General features: G+C 50.2%; 1 protein-coding gene across 1 annotated transcript; it reads right to left on the bottom strand.

Moving 5' to 3' along the window:
- Positions 1–1,130: 1,130 nt before the first annotated feature.
- MYO1A (myosin IA) lies at positions 1,131–20,016 on the bottom strand. Its single transcript, XM_061204221.1, has 27 exons — positions 19,869–20,016; positions 19,647–19,762; positions 19,291–19,385; positions 18,993–19,097; positions 18,753–18,799; positions 18,548–18,611; positions 18,248–18,346; positions 16,116–16,219; positions 15,853–16,000; positions 15,259–15,377; positions 15,092–15,178; positions 13,674–13,739; positions 13,416–13,520; positions 11,362–11,424; positions 10,955–11,155; positions 10,555–10,781; positions 9,987–10,187; positions 9,630–9,723; positions 9,024–9,173; positions 8,846–8,914; positions 8,327–8,401; positions 3,561–3,695; positions 2,829–2,935; positions 2,306–2,438; positions 2,039–2,191; positions 1,733–1,860; positions 1,131–1,457 (listed from the first exon to the last, which is right to left on the bottom strand). The coding sequence occupies exons 1-27, from the start codon at positions 19,980–19,982 to the stop codon at positions 1,331–1,333; spliced, it is 3,132 nt and encodes a 1,043-aa protein (XP_061060204.1). The 5' UTR covers positions 19,983–20,016; the 3' UTR covers positions 1,131–1,330.
- Positions 20,017–20,463: the final 447 nt, after the last annotated feature.

Raw genomic sequence — 20,463 nt, 5'->3', positions numbered from 1 at the left:
GCTAGATTAATCTGCAGGCAAGAGGATGAGCTAATCAGGTCTCCCGCCAGCATGATTACCTGGGGAGTGAGCTGCCTGCCAGTGTAAGCTGAGGTGGAGGGAGACCCAGCCTCAAGGCACAGTGAGCTCAGCGGAGACAGGGAAGAGGCAGGGAAGGTAGAGGTCCGAAAGGAGGCAGAGCCGTCCAGACAGAAACAAAAGGCAGCCATTTGTATGCTCGCACAGAGCGCAGTCTACATTTTACTGCAAACCCAGGAGCTGCTTGTTCCCCAAAGGTAGAGAGCAGAATGGGAGAGGCTTAGACAAGACAGAATCTATGAGGAAATAGCCATGAAGGAAGTGGGGGAGGGTGATATTTAAAGCATTATACAAACTCTTACGTGTTAACATTAGTCAGAGCCCACAGCAATGGGGACAAGGAGACGGTGTGAGACAGCTGGAAGCCAAGAAAGAAATAATGACGATGACACATGGAAAATAAATGAAGACGATAGGGAAGAGGTCAGTCATAGGGATGGGAGAGTCTGGGTGGGGGGGCGTGTCCCCCTGTCAAGTGCCACCAGCTGCAGGCCCCAGCTGTGGGGCAGTGATTAGTAAGATAACTGTTGGCAGCAGCCTGGCATCTCTGGTGTACGGAAAGGAAAGGGGTGCCGGGGGCAGGTGTGACAAAGCCCAGTGCTGAGCTTGGGGTGGAGGGCGCTATGGAGCCGGGGACCCTGCATCCCCCAGCTCACCTCAGCTCGCATGAGCCCTCCAGCCTTGGGCCTCTTTTCGGGCTAAATCTCCAAAGGATCCCAGTTTCTGCCAAGACAGGGATCCTCACTTCTTCCCTCCAGGGACACACTTAATGAATCAGCTCATTGGCCACCTGCGACCTGAGCCCCATCCCCGACTGCCCCACCCCCACCCCAGTCTCTCCAAACCCCGCCAGAGCTCAGCCGGTCAAGGAGCCCGGAGACAATTTCCCTTCTTTTTCATTCTTATTATCTGCATTAGCTGGCTCCAAGGAGCCTGAGAAGAGGAAAGGGAGGGGGGCAGAGGGTCTAAGTATAAGCCAGTGAAAAGATGGGGGAACAGGGACCCACCCACATGACCAAACGTTTGCAAAGCCTCTTGTTTTATTAGTGGGCAAAGAGGCTGAGGGTGGGAGGAAGCTAAGTTTGGAGAGAGGATTGGAAAGGATTGGGAGAAGCAAGGTCCTCTTCAAGGGTTCTGCACTCTCTGAGCCCCACTCCCCATCAGAGGGTTCAGGCACGAGAGCCTCCCACGAAGGTGGGCGGGTGGGAGTGGGGCTGGTGCTGGTCCAGGAAGAAGAAACTGCTGCACCTCCTCACTGTACAGTCACCTCCAGGCAACGACTCCCCTTCTTCTTGCAGCTCAGCTTGCCATTCCCACCACCCCCAGGGCCCTGGATGACCTTGACAGCCAAGCTGCTCTCCTTGAACCTCAATGAGAACCTGGAGGGGGAACAGACAGAAAGACAAAGCTAGTGCCCTCATCCCCTCACCCCTACTCCTGTATTTTCATGGTGGCTTCCCCTCCCCTTCTTGAGGCACGTACATCCCCCCACCAGCCCCCTATGTCAGAAGACTCAAGGCCTCAGAGAACTTGGGTGGCCCTGACCTGACATAGTATGCTTCACTTTCTGACAGGACAAATTTTCCTGGTCACAATGACCGCCAGCTTGGTCATCTGCCCCAAGCCATCCCTCACCCCCAGCTCATGGCCTTACTCCTCAGTCACGGTGACTGGAAGCTGCCTCTGCGTGGCATCCAGCACAGCCCGGTACATTTTGGTCAGCAGTTCAATCACATGCTTGCTGACCAGCAGGAACTCCCCCTTGGAGCCCACTGATGATACCTTAGGAAGGAGAGAAACAGCAGGGAAGGGATTCATTTTTTTCTCCTCAGGAGCAGCCTGGGAGATATCAAAGGCCCAGAGTGAGAGGTCTGCTCTCCATGGCCTCCAGCTCGCCCCAGCCCTGTGATGCCCACCACCTTCTCCAGTCTGGGGCCCTGCCCCCACCCAGCTCTGATACCTCACTCAGATGCAAGCTAAAAAGCCCATCCTTGAAGCTGGTGACTGACACCCCGGCCACACTGTTTAGTGCGATGACAGTCTTGGCCCGGGAATTCTTGGTGTCTGAGATAATCACATGCCCCTTGGTCAGAAGGAGAATTCGAGAGGAAGTCTACGGACAGAACAGGAAAGGGTGAGGAAGGGTTGCAATGCAACCCCACCCTTCCAGCTACCAGCCGAGGCTCTGGATCAGGCTGGGGAAGGAGTTCAGGATATGGGCCTTCACCTTGCCATTGCCACGGTTGACCTTCATCACAGTCTCAGCCACCAGAACAGGCCCTTCCTCCCCGCCCTTCAGCTTCTGTAGCTTGGGGTTTCCTTGCAGCCCAACGTAGTCACCGTGGAATGGAATAGGGACACTGAGGACACACAGGAGGTACGCAGTGGAGATAAGGTCCTTACCTCCGACCTCCAAGGTCCTTGTACCTCCCCCCACTGAGTTCCCATCTTGGTCCTCCCGTGCTCCATCCCCCATCCTCCGCTGTACCCTGTGTCTCAGCGGTTCTCAGAGCATGGTCCAGGACCGACATCAGCATCCCCTAGGACCTTGTTAGAAAGGCAAATTCTTTGGCCCCACCCCAGACCTCCTAACTCAGAAACTCTGAGGAGGGCATGCAGCAACCTGGCTGTTATCCAGCCTGCCAGGTGATCCTGAGGCACACTGAAGTTTGAGAATCACAGCTCTGTTCCACCTGGGGAATCTTCTCTTTGCTATTGATGAAACTGCACAGGGTCTGGGAGGCACTCACCTCTGGGGGTATGAAGCCTTCTTGCCCTTGAACAGTTCACTGGCACAGAGCTTCTCCCTTAGGACCTCTACCTGCTTCGGGGACAGCTGATCCCGGAATTTCTTGCACTGTGACAGGGGAGGGGAAGGAGGACACTTCAGAGAGGGCAGGGGCTGGAGGAGCATTGGGGAGGGGAAGGGGGACTGAGGGATGCTGGGGGAGGGGGATGGAAACAGTCAAATACAAGCCCCAGGAGGGCTGTGTGCCCAGCGCACAGCACAAGGCCTAGTCCCAGACAGGTGCTCAAAAGTATTTCCTGAGTAGAACTCTGTGCTAAGTGAAATAAGCCAGACAAAAGGACAAATGTGGCATGAGTTCACTTATATGAGGTACCTAGAATAGTTAAATTCATAGAGACAGAAAGTAGATCATACTTTCTGGGGGCTGGGGGACAGAGGAATGGGGAGTTATTGCTTAATGTGTACAGAGTTTCAGTTTGGGATGATGAACAATAGTATGGAGACAGACGGCGGTGATGGTTGCACAACAATGCGAATGTGCTTAATGCCACTGAACTGTTTATTTAAAAATGGTTAAAATGGTAAATTTTATGTATTACCACAATAAAAAAAAAAAATTTAAGTGGAAGAGGGAGGCAGAAGAGGAAAATCAGGAGGAGGAGAAAAAAAAAAAAAAGACAAATGAGAGAGGAGTTGCCTGAGCACCAGGAGAGGCTGCCCAGGCCCCGCTCACCTTCCATTGGTAGAAGAGCTTCTGAAGCTTGTGGTTAGCTGTGTTGAAGTACTTGTAAGGGGCAGCTGGCCACCTTCTGTCCAAGACATTGGTAGACGGCAAATCGTTCTTCAGCCCCAGTAGGAATTTCCGTGCCTGGGTTGGGAGCAGGGGAGTTGGGAGTGGGATGACGAGAAGACTCCTGACAGGCAAACTGGCACCCAGATCCCACCACTTTAAGGGAGAAGGCCACCCACAGGGAGAAGCAACAAGTGGATCTGAGGAGCTGGAAGGGAGTCCCCCCCTGATCTCTTTCAGTGTGAATGTAGACTTGAGGTTGGGCAGTAAGAGCATGAACGGGAGATGGAGGGGAAAGAAGGAGTAGTTTCAAGCAGATACCTTCTACCCAGGGTAGTGAGGTGGGAGGAGCAATATGAAAACTGGCCTTAATATTTTGCTTCTGTAGCTTCCTATTCTCGAGGCTCATAATTGCCTACAGATGGCTGCCCCACTGTCTGTGTTGGGGCTATTGGACAGGTACCAAATCTTCCCTCCTCTCTGCTCAGTCAAGCCCAACACCTCAACCTGGCATTCAAAGTCCTCTACTTAGGGCCCAACCTCATGTCACAGGATCCCCTGAATTATCTTATCCTGGCACACCAACCAGACTGGACTCCCTGACTTGCCCTCTGCCCAGCCCATTCATTATCACTCTGTGCCTTAGCTCATGCTGCTCTCAGCTCAACTCTGCCAACCCAGATTCTACCTATCCTTTGAGATGCAGCTCAAAGCCCTCCCAGATTCCCTGGGCCAGTGGTGTCTCTCCTTTCTTTGAAGCCCCATAGCACTTTGTCTATACATTTGTTTTTGTACTACTGTTATTTGCATGGAAATCTCCCTCTTCTACAGGGTGAGTCTTTGGGAGTCAGAATGCTAGGTCCTGAGTTTTTTCACAATTCAACATCACTGAGCATCTGTTCTGTGCCTGGCACTGTTCTAGGTATGCGGACACAGCAGTGAACAGAGTAAACAAAGTCTCTTCTCACTGAGTTTACATTCTACTGTGGGTGGAGAAGGAGACAGCCCACAAGCAAATAAACATAGACTGTAGCTTCCAATAATTATATACGCTATGATGCAAAAAAAGCAGAACTGAGACAGGAATGACTGGTAGCATATTCCAGACAAGAAGGAAAGCCAGTGTGACTGGCCTAAATTGAGCAAGAGAAGAAAAGATCAGAGAGTAGGTTAGCCAAGGAGAGATCACGAAGGGCCTTGTAGGCTGTGGTAAGGACATTTGGCTTTATGTGGAGTGAAATGGAACACCTTTAGAGGGTCTTAGGGGAAGAGTGACATAATCTGACTTAAGGTTTTACTTTTTAATTTTTAAAATGTAATACAACTTATTTTCTTATTTTGAAATTTTTTAAATTTGAGTGAAAGTTGAAACAACATGGCAATGAACATATGAATAACATATACTTCTCACCTAAATTCACCAGCTGATAATGTTAACATCTTACCCTATCTTTGTGCTCTTTCTAACACACGCACACATAAATACAAATGCATGTAAGTATATAAATACACGCATATGTACAAATCTTGGCTACTATAGCATCCTAAAGTAGGTTACAGTTATCATGACATTTTCCTCTAAAGCTTAAGCACGCATTGCCCAAGAACCAGGATATTTTCCTACACAATCATAATTCTATCACCATACCTAAGAAAATTAACATTAATTGGACACACTCACCCAACAGTAATGTATATGCAAATCTCTTCTAATGTCCTTTATAAACTTTGAAAATGTACTCTTTGACTTTGTTTTTATTTCTCCTGATGCAGGATCCAATCAAGTTTCATCTGTGGCATCTGACTGTTTAGTCTCCCCCAATCTAGAACAAGGACTCTTTAAGTCTTTATATCTCAGGGAGCACCTAGCACCCTGTTTATTTATGGGATAGAATTACTGCAGGTATAGAAAATGACTTGACCTTGAACACTTCCAAATTTTTGGAATTTTTGTGAAAACTTTTTACTGAGATATTAGGTTAAAAAACTAAAATAGAAAAAGGCAGAACACACAGTATATTGCTGTAACTCTCCAGGAACTATCCAAGCTCTTTGTATCTTCCACTACAAAGATCTAGTGGGCTTGGTCTAACCACCCTGGAGTCCCCAGTCCTTGGTCTGGTTTGATTTAATTCAATAAACATTCCTTAGCATGTCCCATAATCCCCCATGTTCCAATTGATGTGGAGATTCTGAGGTTTTTCTTGTTTGTTTTTTTAATATCTAGAAAGTTCTGCTTTTCCCTATGCAGCCCTCCTGCCCGCAGGTCTACCCAGAGCCATGGATGCCTGGGTTGCCCAGGCCTCTGTGAGTGTGTTGGGAGTGGTGAGGCAGGAAGGAGAGGGGAACAGTCGTAGGTGGTGGTTAAAACTAGAGTCAAATAGCTTGTATCCCAGCTCTACCACATACCAGCTATGGAACGTCTACAAGTTATTCAACCTCCCTGGGCCTTGGTTTTTACCAATAAAATGGGGGAAAGAGTTTATTTTATTTTTAAAAAACATATACTTTGAATAACAATTTTCTGGGCATGTTTTACTAACCTAGGTAAGAAAACCATGGTGCTGTTTAATTGTAAATAGATTGATATAAGATTGGACCAATACTTGATGTGTACAATTTTAGTATATAGGGTTTTGTGTTTTTAAAAAAAAAAAGTTCGGGTCTTCCCTGGTGGTGCAGTGGTTAAGAATCTGCCTGCCAATGCAGGCGACACGGGTTCGATCCCTGGTCCGGGAAGATCCCACATGCCACAGAGCAACTAAGCCCATGCACCACAACTACTGAGCCTGCACTCTAGAGCCCGCGAGCCACAACTACTGAGCCCACGTGCCACAACTACTGAAGCCCGCGTGCCTAGAGCCCGTACTCCGCAACAAGAGAAGCCCTCGCAGTGAGAAGCCCGCGCACCACAACGAAGAGTAGCCCCTGCTCGCCACAACTAGAGAAAAGCCCATGCGCAGCGACGAAGACCCAAAGTGGCCAAAAAAAAAAAAAAAAAAAAAAGTTCAATTAATTAATTACTTATAAAATAAAATGACGGAAATATAAGGGCCTACCTCAGAGGGTTGTTGAAAGCATTAGAGTTAATGCATGTAAAGGGCTTAGCACATAGTAAGTGAGTTATAGGCAAGGCAATGGCAAAATATGGACTAGTCAGAAACACTGGGGCAATCAATGCCCTGTGGTCCCCTACACGCAAACTTCCACAGTGGGTTTGATTTATTGAAATACTGGTTTAAAGGCAACAGCTCCTGTGGTGACATTCAGCAGATGCCTGATGATATAAAGGTGAAAGAGAAGGTAGACTAGAGGTCATTCAGGAGATAAGAGCAAAATCAGATTACAGGTCTCAGGTGTGCAGCAAGAGAGCACGTACTCTGGTAAGGCAGACACCCTGGAGCCTGCATGAGGAGAGTCCAGGCAATGGAAGAGGCCTAGGACAACGGAGCTTCCCCGGGGAGGGGGAGGAGGACACAGTGAAGACTCAGGGAGGTGGGGAAGAGGTCCAGAGCCCCCATTCCTCAGCTTAGCCAAGGGAACAGAGAGGAGCTCCAATGCATCTCGTGTCTTTACGAGCAAAGTCAGTAACAGTCCTAACAACCGTCAAAAATCAAATCAGGGGCTTCCCTGGTGGCGCAGTGGCTGAGAATCTGCCTGCCAATGCAGGGGACACGGGTTCGAGCCCCGGTCTGGGAAGATCCCACATGCCGCGGAGCAACTAGGCCCGTGAGCCACAACTACTGAGCCTGCGCATCTGGAGCCTGTGCTCCGCAACGGGACAGGCCGCGACAGTGAGAGGCCCACGCACCGCGATGAAGAGTGGCCCCCACTCGCCGCAACTGGAGAAAGCCCTCGCACAGAAACGAAGACCCAACACAGCCAAAAATAAATAAATAAATAAATTTATAAAAAAAAAATCAAATCAGCCGAGGTCAGTTCTAATTCACTCCAGCCCTCAGTCCAAGATCTCCCGCTCTTCTCTCTGGTCTTTCCCAAGGTTTCACTGGAGTGCTGCTCTCCCCCATCTGGTTTCCCTCCAACACTTCTCAGAAGGACTACTGCTATCGGATATATGTCTCTGGAAATCACCCCTCTCTGTCCCTGTTTTCCTCTCACTGGAAACTGTCCATAGTTTGAACGTCCAGGCCTGCTCTTGGCTTCTTCCTGCCCACCCTGACCCGAGACCTCCAGAATTAAGGTCCTTCCTGAGATTCAGTTTCAGCCTGGCCTGCTACAGTGTCAGAAGAGATAGAAGGAAGATATGATTCCGCCATCTTCACCCCCAACCCTAAAATGAATCTCGGGAGGTTGGGTTACTTAACCCTATGTGTGTCCTCTCTGCTCTTCAATGAGGCTCAGCCTCTTCAACTGCTGTTAACCACCCAGTCCCAGTCTCTTCTCCAGCCTACTCACCATGGACTAGTTGGTGGGTGTGCTGGGACCCCTTCCTGCCACAAGGTTGCCTGCAGAGTCTATTCATGCCAAAATGTGCTCTGATTCTGCCCCTAGGCCCCTAGGCGCTGGGGCCCTCCCCGTGCAGGCTGCTGCCCTATCCCCTCTGCTCCCAGGGTTTAAGTACATCAGATAGAGGAGGCTCTTGGGGAAAAGCTTTGAGTCACCTCCCCTCAAACCCCACATACTTCCTCTTCCCAACCTGTCCCTCCCTCCTCAATGCCCCGTTTCCACCCTCAATCCCCACCACTTACTATGCTCTTGTAGATGAAATTTGACAAGGTGAGGGCAGCCCCTGACCGGAAGTACTTTCGATAATTCTTGCGGGCCTGGCAGGGACATACAAGAAAAGGGCCAAAGTAAAGATAGAGAGTTATACCTGGAAGATAGAAGACAGGTCTAGAAGAGGTTCTACTATTTTTCAACCACACGAAGAACTGAGTAAGATAAAGAGCTGAGACTATAGCTGGAGGGAGAGAGTAAAGTCAGACAAGCTGGCAATCAGGAGGACACTCAAAGCAGAAGGCAGAGCTCTGCTGCTAAGTCAGAAACACACCCAAGCATATATTCAGATCTCCCCAAGATGCATCCACACTCCCAGACACACACAGAGCAGACCCAGAAACACACCAAGACACAGACATACCATCACACAGAGATGTGTCCTGGGTGCAGGCAGGACCTTCTCTCTGCTACTCTTCCCCACCAGCAGCAGCTGGCATGACCAGGAGGAGCCATGTGAGGGGAGGAAACCCCTCTCCCTTCCCCATTACCTTCCAACCTCTCACAAAAGCCTGGATCAACAATGCTGATGCCTTCATCTTCCCATAGCGTTTCTTTTGCTGTAGAAAACAGTGGGCCTGTTAGAAAAACTCCACCTCCTGAACCACCTCTCCACTTCCCACTCTCCTATTAGAGTAAGGGGGGTAGGACTTTGGGGATAACAGGTACCATGTTGCCCCGAAACCAAGAGGAAATGAGGATCTGACTCTTGCGCATCAGTTGGTAGTGAATGCGGCAGCGCCAGCCTCGGTACGTCTTCTGTATGAGAGTGGCCAGCTGCTGGATTCGTAGGCGTCTCTGATCTTCCAGGTAGAAAAGCTGTGGAGAGGTGGAAGGGGGGCACAGAGAGGCTCACCTAGGGGAACCCCACGGCACCAAAGGCTTCCCAGCCAGTGTTTTATTCAATCGTTCCTTAGTCCTCTTATTCATTTATGCATTCATTCATTTAATAAGCAGCTACTGAGCTCTGACTCTTTAGCAGGCATTGTGCTAGGACTTGGAAACTCAGACACCCTGACTCTCAAGGAGTCCTGCTTCAGGCAGAGGCGCTCAGACCAGCAATGCAAGCACACCTAATTCCAGGGCTCAGGGCAGGCAGGGCAGGAACCCAAGAACTCAGTTCCCAGGGATAAAGTCCCTGCAGAGAGGAGACTTCCTCATCCACTATCCATTCCAGGTTCTAGAAGCTCCCGTCGCCCAGCCTCTCACTCAGGTGGGCTCTCCAACTCTTCCACCTTCCAGCCCCACCAAACACAAGTGCACCCTCCAACTCACAGTCTTGGGGCTTCTGATGAAGATCTTTGTCTTCCCAAAGGCCACCTCCTCTGAGGACACACTCAGCTCCCCCAGGACCTTCTCGACCCCCTCCCTACAGGAGCAGGTGGGGAAAGCTGCCAAAGGGCATCCCAGGGGAGGGTCCTCTCCCACCTTTCCTCTACCCCCTTTCACCCCAGGAGAAGAGTTCAGGGTTCGAACAGACTTCAGAGCCTCTGAAAAGTGATCATTCAATTCATTTCCCCGAGAATCCCTTCACCGAGCTTCAGCGATACACATGGCACCACCTGGTCTCTTCCCCCACAGAGGTTCCCTGCACTTCCCTTCCCTTCTCCCCAGTCTCCCACTGAGTCTTACCGGTCTCCACCGTCCCAGCGAAGCCAAGTACTCCGGCTCAGCAATCGGTACCTTTCCAGGAAGGACCCGTAGGCCTGGCGGTAGGCATAGCCTGCTCGTCGCACCCGCACATTCTCCAGCAGCCCCAGGTACCGAGCCTGGACGGTCACCAGCTCCGAGGAGAACTCACCTCGCTGCTGATGCTCATTGGGCTTTATACACCTGGTGGGAGGTGAGGCAAGGCCCGGGCTACAGGGGCTTCACCCTTGCCAGTGTCACCCATCCTGGTCTCTACACCTCTGTTCTGTACACATTCCCATTAGCTGAAAATTTTCAGAGGAAGCAGACACACTGGCCTTCCCAGTTTCACTCACTATAGCATGGTCCCTACTTGACCATGACGCTCTCCCCCTTACAGGACTCTCAGCTCCTCAGCTGGCTCTGTTTTTCATGAGGAAAAGGGATTTGGTATCCTATTCCAGAGACAGCCACCCCCCCCCCGCCCCCGCACAGACATGTTCTATCATGCATGGACCCTGCAAGTGTCATCACAAATGCAGCATGTTCCCCTATGTGCCCAGCATGTCACCTGATGTAGTTGGGTCTCTTGGAATACAGGTTCTTCATGAGAATGGCCACAGAACCCTTGAACTGGACCCCAGCAGTTGGGGGGCGTTTGAGAGACGCCTGCTTTGGATCACCCTCAGGAAACAAGGACCGAAGGAGGGGGTGCTGGGCCTTCCACATGGCCTGGGACAAGTCCCGGAAGAGTAGGTCGTTATTCTTGTCAATGAAGCTGTTCACGTTGTAGGTCACCTGTACAGGAACAGCACTTGGTCTGGAGAGCCCACCACATTGTATGTCGTGCGCGTGGCCCTCCCAGTCTCACTGCGAAGTGTTCCTGGTTCTCACCTCCCCCCAGTGCCTCCCCCATTGCCTTCAGCCTGTGCCCAGGCCCTAGTCTTCACCCTCCAGCCCCGCGACATCACCTTGCCCGCATAGTGGCAGATGCGGAAGCAGCTGAGGCCCATGCTGTGGTCATACTGGCGCTGGGCGTTCTGGGTGACTTTGCTCTCATAGTGATCATGCTTGGAGAAGACGTGGTTCAGCTTTGCTAGGAAGGTGGAGTCACTGACCACCCCAGGCCGCAGGCACTCCTCGTCCAGCATGGCCAGGATGCCTCGTTGATTCTGCCCAGGGGAACAAGATCAGCCCAACCTAGACCTGGTCCTTCAAGACATCCACATCCTCACTGCCGCCCCTCTGCCCCCTCATCCTTTGCCCTCTTTACCATCCTTATCAAGTGGGGTGGGGGAGGAGGCGCGAGAGAGACAGGGGAAGGGTGTTCAGGCAGTCTGGAGGGGGAGGTCCCAGAGATGAGAGAAGGATAACTTACATGCTCAATGAGGTTACAGATAATGCCATTATCAAAGTAGTCCACCTTCACCCACGGTATGCCCTGGCAGGGGGAGATGACAAATTACATGGAGCAGGTCCAAGACAAGTCTCCAACGGTCTCACCAGAACCAGACCCCCTTTCACCCACCCCACAAAGGACCATCAGAAAGCCCTATAGTTCAGAGGGGTCCTTGGTGTGGTTTCTATCACATCCTCATCCCTCCATGGTTGATGGAGAATTTGTGGGGTGCGTGGGCAGACGTGTGGGAGGACCCAGAGCAGTTGTGAGAGAGGGTGAGACAGTGCAGAAAGCCATGTAGGTGCTGTAGGTTGGAGAAGGAAGTGGAATATGTTGGGTGAAGACTGGGATAGGGATTACCCCACTGTGGGAGTGGGGAAGGGTCCTTGAGTATGTAGAAGAGCAAATGGCCATACTGTTCTGGCAACAAGCTATGGAACCAAAGCACATAGGTGAGTTTATCATCAAACAACAAAGCTAATTTGATACATCTTCAAAGACCTTCATCAGTGAGTCGCAAACTCAAGTGTGCATCACAATCACCTGGAGGGCTTGTTAAAATACAGATTGCTAGGCCCCACCCCCAGGTTCTGATTCAGCAGGTCTGGGATAGGGCCTGGGAATTTGTCTTTCCAACACGTTCCCAGGGGATACTGCTGCTGCTGGTCCAGGACCACACTTTCAGAACCACTGATCTACATGATACTTTGGGGCTGTATAATTTGTTTTTTAAAAAGCAAGAATGGTATAGAAGCAGAAGACCCGTAAGAACATGCATCTCTAATTTAGAGATTTGCTGGGTATCAGGCCTATAGACAGAAGAGCTCCGGACCAGCCAAGTGCCAGACCTCCCAGGCTCAGGCCATTCCCAGGTGTGGTTGGGGAACACGAGCCTTTCTCTTCCTCCTCCCTCACAGGTCTTTAGGGAATGCAGAGTGGAATTAAGTAAAGTTGCCCGTCCACTTCATCCCCAAAATACCTCCCCCAACTGGTTAAATGAACAATCCTATGCAGCTGTAGAAAAGCATCTTTATGTACTGATACAGAAAGGTCTCTTGTTAACTGGTGAAAGCAAGATGCAGAACAGAGTGTATTCATTGCCACTTGAATAAATTTTGAGGGAAAATATATTTACAGATTTTTTTGATTACACATAAAAGACCTCTGGAAGGAGGCCGACTTCAGTTGCCTCTAGATGCAGGGGGGAGAACTAGTAGGCTGGGATGGGGTGGGAGGGAGACCTTTCTTTATACACCTTTTTAAGCTTTTTAATCTTGAAGCATGGGAATGTATATCTATTTGATAATTTAAATTTTTAAAGTAAAAACATACAAAACCAAAAAAACTTTTAGTTGTGACCACATTGCCTGAAATTCTGCCACAGCAGGTTCCTGAGAGCTCACAGGGAACATCCCTGGGAGGGTTTTGATGAGTGAGATTCAGCCATTCACACTTTGGAGTGAATTAGCTCAATCAGAGAGCTTTTCTAACACTTGGCCATAGAAAACGGGGGCGGTTTTCGCTGACCAGGGGAAGGAGTGTGGAAACTTTGAGCCACGGGGCATTTCTGGTGAGGAAGTCTGGGTGCTACAGGAGGGGACGGCAACATCAGTCCAGCCCAGAGGAGACAAAAGATTCTGAGACGTCAGAGAAGGGCACCGAAAGGGATGTGGTAGGGTGCCAAGCCCAGGAGAAATGCCCCTTCTAAATTCGGCTCACAGCCTGCCCTGGGCCAAGCACAGCTGTCACTTCACTCTTGTCAGGCCTCTCCCCCACCCCTACCCACCCGGACACCCTTCCATCAATCTGCCCCCTTCCTCTCCTGGCCTGGAGGGCAGGATGGGGAACTGGGGGTGGAAAGCAGAGAATTAGGGCTTCTTGGTAATGCTGGAATATTCAGCTGTGCAAGGGAAACTTTTTGTCCTTAGTGTTCTCGTCTGGGGACAATTGAGAGGAAGCTGTGATGAAGGAGAAAGATCTGGCATACGCCTAGAAGTCATCTGAGAGAGGGGAAGCAGGAAGTCCTCGTTTACCTCTCTCTTATATTCCTCTTGCTCCTCTTTCAGCGTTATTTCTATGAACACCTGCTGTAGCTTCTCATTGCAGTAGTTGATCACAAATTGCTCAAAGCTATTATCCTGTGGTGGGTACACAGGTTAGAGAGTGAGACCAGCTCAGCCCAAGACCCTTCCTCCGTCTCAGCCCTACCTCCCCTCTCTCACACCCCCCTTTGAGCCTGCGGCTCCTAACCCTCAGGAAGCAGGGTGCTGAGGTTGCTGAAGCTCTCTCACCTCTAATATTTCAAAGCCATAGATATCCAGGACCCCCATGACCTTCTTTTTCTCCCCAGTGCCCACCTGAAGAGGAGGAAAAGATAAATCTGAGGACCGGCCCTCTACACACCAGGCCAGGCCCCTCTGGGATGGATGTGAGTAAAGCAGGGAGCAAACAGAACTTGGGTGAACTTGACCAAGCTGGAAAGGAATTGGTGTAATTTTACTCTCCCTCTTCCTCTATATGCTGAAGGACAAGCAAAGAGGGAGGAAAGGGGGAAAAGGAAGATGCTAATAGATTCCAGGAAAATGCTCCCATGGTACAAAGTAGAAAGACGTTAAAATCTTCTCGGGAAAATAACCATCCCTTATATTTGTAGAGCATTTTACAAAAAATCCTATGATCTTGTTTCATTAATCCATCTATCCCTATAAGGTGTGATTATTCCCATTCTACAGATGAAAAAAAATCGAACTTCAAAAGAGCTAAGCATTTACCCAAATCTAGATTCAAATCCTATATTATCCTGCTGCCTTCTGGTAACAGATTCTAAATTGATGGCACTTTCAGATACGAATTTTTAAATAATAGCTCTATTTTGATCTGATTAGCACACCATAAAATTTACCCTTTAAAAGTATACAATTCAGTGGGATTTTTTTTTTTTTAGTATATTCAAAAGGTATACAACCATCACCACTAAATTCCAGAGCATTTTCGTCATCCCCAGGTGAAATCTTATATGTGTAACCCATTAGCAGTCACTCCCTATTCCCCTGGCAACCACTGATCTACTTCCCATCCCGATGGATTGCTTACTCTGGACATTTCATATAAATGGAATCATACAAAATGTGACCTTTTGTGTCTGGCTTCTTTCACTCAACATGTTTCCAAGGTTCATCCACGTTGAGCATGTATCAGCACTTCATGCCTTTTAATGGCCAAATAATATCCCACTGTATGGATATACCACATTTTGTTTATCCATTCATTAGTTGGTGTACACTGGGGTTGTTTCCACTTCTTGGCTATTATGAATAATGCCTCTGTGAACATTTATGCACAGGTTTTTATGTGGACATCTGCTTTCAGTTCTTTTGGATATATACTTAGGAGTAGAATTGCTGGGTTATATGGTAACCACGTACACAATTTCATCTGATCCTCACTAAATCCTGTGAAACAAGTAGGCATTAGTGTGTCTCATTTCCCAAATCAGGAAACTGAGGTTCAGAATCTTTGTGAAACTGAAAGACCACACAGTTGGTAAGTAGGGAACCCAAATAGATGAACTCAAAAAAAGAGACGTTTCCAAAACACTACATTATCATAAATAAATAAATACACCCTATCCTCCTTACTCTGTTCATCTCAGAACCCAAGGCATAGGGTGGGCAGAGGAGAGTGCTGAGGGAGGAGGGCAATCTCTCACCTTGATACTCTCATTGATTCGATTCACTAGCCAGTTGAAAAGGCGGCTGTAGACGTTCTTAGCCAGAGCATCCCGAGCGTACTGAGCCTGCAGGGCAGTGCCAACTGGTTAGTGTGGCAGCCACAGAACAGACTCAAAATTCAGCCTCCTCCCACAGGGCCCCTCACCTGGACGACATTCAGTGCAGTGACCACTTTTTCTTTGGCCGTTTCCATTGTCCTTGAGCACAAAGCTCTCTCTAGTTCCGCTGAGTTCAAACCCACCATTTCCCCAATCTCTTGAATACCTGGAGTGATGAGGAAATACAACATGGCCTGAGAGAGGGCTTGCTCCCAGGGGAGGGAGGGAGGGCTGAAAAGTGAAACTGCTGAGAGCCTGCTGTTCCTGGGTCTTACTGGGAAAGTCCTTACAGCCAATCCAGAACATGGCTCTGGAGGGATCTCTGGGGAGGAGGAGGAAAGGGAGATCTTGACACTTTGCATGCATTATCTCCTTTAATATGAGAATCTCCTGAAATGAGTGTAATTGTCCCCATTTCTGCAAAGAATCCACTGAGACTCAGAGAGGTCCCAGAACCTAGGTCTACCAAACATCAAAACCTCATTCCAATATGCCTCACAGGGAGTTCTGAATGAGTATGTTTGGGGAAGAACTCCTGAGCGGGCAGAGGGGGACTGAATCAGAGTGAGGTCTATTATGCTGGAGATGGTGGAAGAACAGAAATTGTAGCAGGAGATTCAGGGAGCTGGTTGGGTGCAGACCTTTCCCATCACGGATGCCACTTGCTGGTACCCCATTGGCCTGGAACTCGTCTACCAGTTCCACATTCCCCAGCTTCAACACCAGGGCCACCACCTCTAGCACCTGCCGAATCTCCTCCTTGGAGAACCCAATCACAGTCATCGCACTCTTGGAGAGAAAGGAGAAGTCCGAAGCTGAACTGCGGTGCCAGTCCAACGCCTCCCTTCTCAAAGCCAGAGCCTGGGCTCAGGGCATGGCCTAATGGCCCATCCCAGGTACTCACCTGGAGGGCCTTGAAGTTGGCAGTGTCGTCCATGCCATCCACCCTGGAAGCCCCCGGGTTCAGGTAGGCATAGCCATTTGTGTCCCGCTCAAGCTTCAGGGCCTCTGGGAGGGCCAGCATGAGGGAAAAGGGTCAGTACACATGTTTTCTGGAGTCCTCCAGCCTTGACCCTCACGGTCCTTGTCCTAGGTTGGTTCATTCATTTATTCAGAGGAGTCATTATTGTTTTAGGTTCTTCCCCTGCCTCTTTTGTTTTAGGATCACTAATTCCTGTGATGATAGACTACATTTTTAAGTGGTATTTAGGGTTTGGGTGTTCATAACTGTTGACGTTTCCCCCAACTTTTATGAAAGAAAAGCCTCATTCTACTCTTTTCCCCACCCTCAGGGTTCCAAACAATAAAAACAAACAAGAAACCTCTCTGTCCTGCTCAGTTCTCAATGGTCCTGGGAGGATGAAGGTGAGGAAAGAAGGGTGAGCACACATCTCCCACCCACCCCCAGCCTCAAGGCCTCGCCCTAGGCCCAGGTTGGTGCACCCATTATTTGTTCACAAAGCACCAACCAAGTGACAGATACTATGTTCCCCAACCCTGACTCCCTTCTGGAAGGTTTTCTCTGAGTATAGCTGAGCCAAATGGCTCTCTTGTGTTCCCCCATTGTGCATCTCTACCCCAGACCACATCACATGGGCTGGGCTTTGGGTTTTTTTCTGTCCCTCCTACAAATGAACAACTTGTGTGTTGGGACTGTGTTTTTCATCTTCATATTCTGTGTGCCTGGCTGGCATGTAGGAACTTTTTTCTTTTTAATAAATGAATCAAGGGAATGGTCAAAGCCGTTCACCTGAGATGGGAAGGAATGGGTTAATCATGGAGCTTGGGGGTATCAGTTATCTGTTATCCAAATGATCTGAGAATCAGGGAGTGACCCTCAAACTAGAGTTTAATGGAAGTTTCCCCTGAAACACAAATTTTGAAACAACAGCCTGCTAAAGAGGGGTGTCTAGAAGGAGAATGAGTCAGAAAGGCCCTGGGATGATGACACCAGGGAGGGAGGCCCCACCCAGACTCAACTTAAATCAGTGAGTGAAAATCAGCCAGAGCACAACTCTAGTACCTATGATTCAGACAAATGGAATACAATCAAGACAATTAAGCCAGGAGGGAGGATGAGACCTGTGGGGGCTCTTGAACCATAGAGATCTCCAGGAGGGGGAAAGGAGATAGGCACAAGTCCAGCATAGAATAACCAGAAACCAAAGGGACAGGTTCTTGGGGGCCAGACACCCACAGTGCCCACAGTTAGAGGGGGGATTGAGAGGGGAAACTCTGGCAGGGCTTTAAGTCCCATCAGACCCTGCAGTAATGCCCATCCAGAGCCACCTCAGGCCCATCCAGCATCCAGGCTGAGATGGTCTCTTCCCCAAGACAAGGTAAGATGCTCCATGCCTTCTGCCCCTCTAGCCAGCTACAGAGCCTATTGGCACTGATCACACTGTATTGCGATGTAGCTGTTCATGCATCTGCCATCCCTAGAAGACTATAAGTTCTTTGAGGACAAGGTCTCTTACTCATCTCTGTATCCCTAGAAGCTAGCACAATGTTCAAGCATAGTAGGTGTTCAAGAGATGTTTGATGAATGATTGAATGGAACCTCCACAGAACTATCTAAGAAGAGAAAATCAAGGACAAGGTCCTGGGCAAGGCAGATGTAGACCCAGGACAACTTCAACTAGAGGTCATTAAAAGTTCTTGAACACTTGTAACATCCTGCCTGCTTTCCTGCTGAGCTATGGATAAAGTCCCTTAAATTGAAGATAGGAGAGATGGTAGATGGAAATAAGTGTTCCATTTTTGAAGCCAGCTTGGGGAAAGAGGAATCCATACAAGACAGAGAAATAACAGCAGTGAAGAGGTAAGAAGGCTTATTCCTAGCAATAAAACCCCAGAAAAGGAAGAGAACACAGAGGTCAAGGGATTTGTTCCCAACAATGGGTGGATGAGATTCAGGGTGGGGACTGCCCTGAGATTCAAGGGAAGAGGGCTACAGGGATCCAGAGGGGCCCAGGAGTTCTGGGCATTGAATGGAGGCTAGGGATGTTCTGCCATGTGTCGGGGGCAGGCACATACTCAGCAGCTGTGGATCTGCTCCAGCCAGTAGCTGATAGAAGATGTGGAAGTTCCTTTCTCCTTCAAGGTGCTTCACCACACGGGATTTCTCAAGCAGATCTGGCAGAGAATTTGAAAATAATGTTCTGAGGACCTGGGAGGTACTGCAGCTTCCCTCTAATTCTGCCCTCATCCCTAGTGTTCCTAGTGGTTGGGAAGCCTGGTAGTCTAACATTCCTCCTTCCTACAGCAGCAGATTAGCCAAAAGGAACACCGTGGGGCAGGTGGGACAGGTGGTAAGCGGGATGGGGAGACACGTACAGTTTGTGATGACACCACCAAGGGGGGATCCCTTGAAGTCAAACTCAACATCCATGTATTTTCCCTTCAGAGACCAGAGAGAGAGAGAGAGAGAGACTTGGCTTCCTCCTCTTCTCACCACCCTGTCCAGGAGGGTGCTGTGCCTTGTTCCTCCCTCTCAAGGCCCCACACCCTCTCGTCCCAGTCCGGGGAGATGTTCACTCACAAATCGAGAGGAGTTGTTGTTGCGAATGGTCTTGGCATTGCCAAAAGCTGTGGAGATGAGGGGAGGGGGAATATGATGGCTGAGGGGAGAAGAGGGACTCCAGAGCAGGGGAAGGGGGAAGGCCCTCCAGCCATGAGGCCGATCTCAGGTTTCTCAGGCTGAGCGAGAACAGCGATTTGGGGAACACTGGGGACGGTAGGGTGGGGTGGGGGTGGAGAGGGCAGAGACTGGACTTCTCACCCTCCAGCACTGGATTTGACTGAAGCAGTTGCTCCTTCACAGAGTTCACCCGTTCCCCTTCCCCACAGACAGCCGCCACGTAAGTCATCACTAGCTTACTAGCCTCTGCAAGAGAAACCCTCACGTGGATCCCCACCTATGCCCCTAACCTCCCTCATCCCAGCACCTCACACCACTCAGAGTCAGAAAAAGCCGGGGAGGAATTTCAGGGGGTGGGGGCAGAACTGGGCCTGGCTTGGAAAGAGACAAGGGGGTATTTCCAGCAGTGACTCCATGGCTTCCCCCCCGGGCGCCTCACCTGTCTTGCCAGCTCCACTCTCGCCCGTGATGAGGATACACTGGTCTTGGTCCTGGTCCCTCAGTGACTGGTACGCCACATTTGCCAGTGCATAGCTTGCGGGGAGGAAGTGGGTGGTGACTAGTGTGGGACCAGTCCAGGACAACATCTTTCACTCGACCCCCAACCCCCAGACTCATTCGCCCTCCCCACTTGGACCAGATCAAGGCAAGTGACAGGCCTAGGAAGGGGCCTCCAGAGGGCCAAGGGAGGAAGGCAGCTGGAGAACCTCCTTCGGGAGGAAGGATAGAGGAAATTAGGATGTGTCGTCATAGCGAGCTGGGGCCCTGTCACCTTTCCTCGGTCCCTCTACTCACATATGGGGCTTCAGCTCGTAGAAGGTATAGTCCCAGTATTTGGCAATGAACTCTGGGCCATAGATGGGCAGCTGTTGGTAGGGATTCACTGAGACCAACACGTTCCCAATGTAGGTCTGGAGCCAGGGAAGATGAAGGGAATGAGAGAGGGTGGGGTTTAGGGGGAGGCACGTGAACTCTCTGGCCACACGGCCACAGGCAGGGGCACCCGTAAGCACTCACATAAATCTCCCCGTTTTCATAGCGCAGTTGGAGGTTCTTGATCAGAGACTCCTGCTCCAGGGGTTCCAGGAGCACAAGGTCCTCCACCCCAATGCACCCTTCCAGGAGAGTCATGTCCAGAGGAGCAACTAATCCTGGGATCAGTTTGTTGATGTCTGCTCAGCTTTAGAGGCCAGTTAACTGTTTGAGGGGAGGAAGGCAGAAGGACCTAAGAGAGCTTTCCCCTCCCCCAGTCCTGGCCCTAGAGAGAGCCCCCAACCTGGGAGAGGCCTCTGGACCAGCCCAAGCTAACAGTGGAGGCTGCAGAAACTCTTGGTAGGAGGCGAGGGAATCCTCTGCTTCCTGAATTAGGGTTGGTGGGGGTGGGACAGGACCACCAGGGTAAAGAAGGCACCCAGTAGGCAGCAGCTGGGGGAGCATCCTTGTGCTTGCAGGGGAGAGGGCTGGGGAGGAAACGGTAAGCAAACTTCATGCCACAGCACCGAGAGCTCCCTCCCTCCTGCACTGAGGCTGTGGCCAGGGTCCAGACTCCCTCTTTGTCCCCCGTTCTCCTTCTCAACTCCCCGCCTCTCACGGCCCCCGTTTCGGTGACCCA

This window comes from Eubalaena glacialis, chromosome 11 (genome assembly GCF_028564815.1).
Source record: "Eubalaena glacialis isolate mEubGla1 chromosome 11, mEubGla1.1.hap2.+ XY, whole genome shotgun sequence".
Taxonomy (NCBI): Eukaryota; Metazoa; Chordata; class Mammalia; order Artiodactyla; family Balaenidae; genus Eubalaena; species Eubalaena glacialis.
Note: the sequence above shows the minus strand (reverse complement) of the source record. Positions and strands in the feature narration are given on the sequence as shown.

Excerpts from the sequence above, each read along its gene's own strand:
- MYO1A (XM_061204221.1), bottom strand. The coding sequence starts at position 19,982 with ATGACTCTCCTGGAAGGGTGCATTGGGGTGGAGGACCTTGTGCTCCTG. Across the intron at positions 19,098-19,290 it reads GAGTGGAGCTGGCAAGACAG|AGGCTAGTAAGCTAGTGATG; the intron begins GTGAGGCGCCCG and ends TTTCTCTTGCAG. Across the intron at positions 2,192-2,305 it reads TCAACCGTGGCAATGGCAAG|ACTTCCTCTCGAATTCTCCT; the intron begins GTGAAGGCCCAT and ends TTCTGTCCGTAG.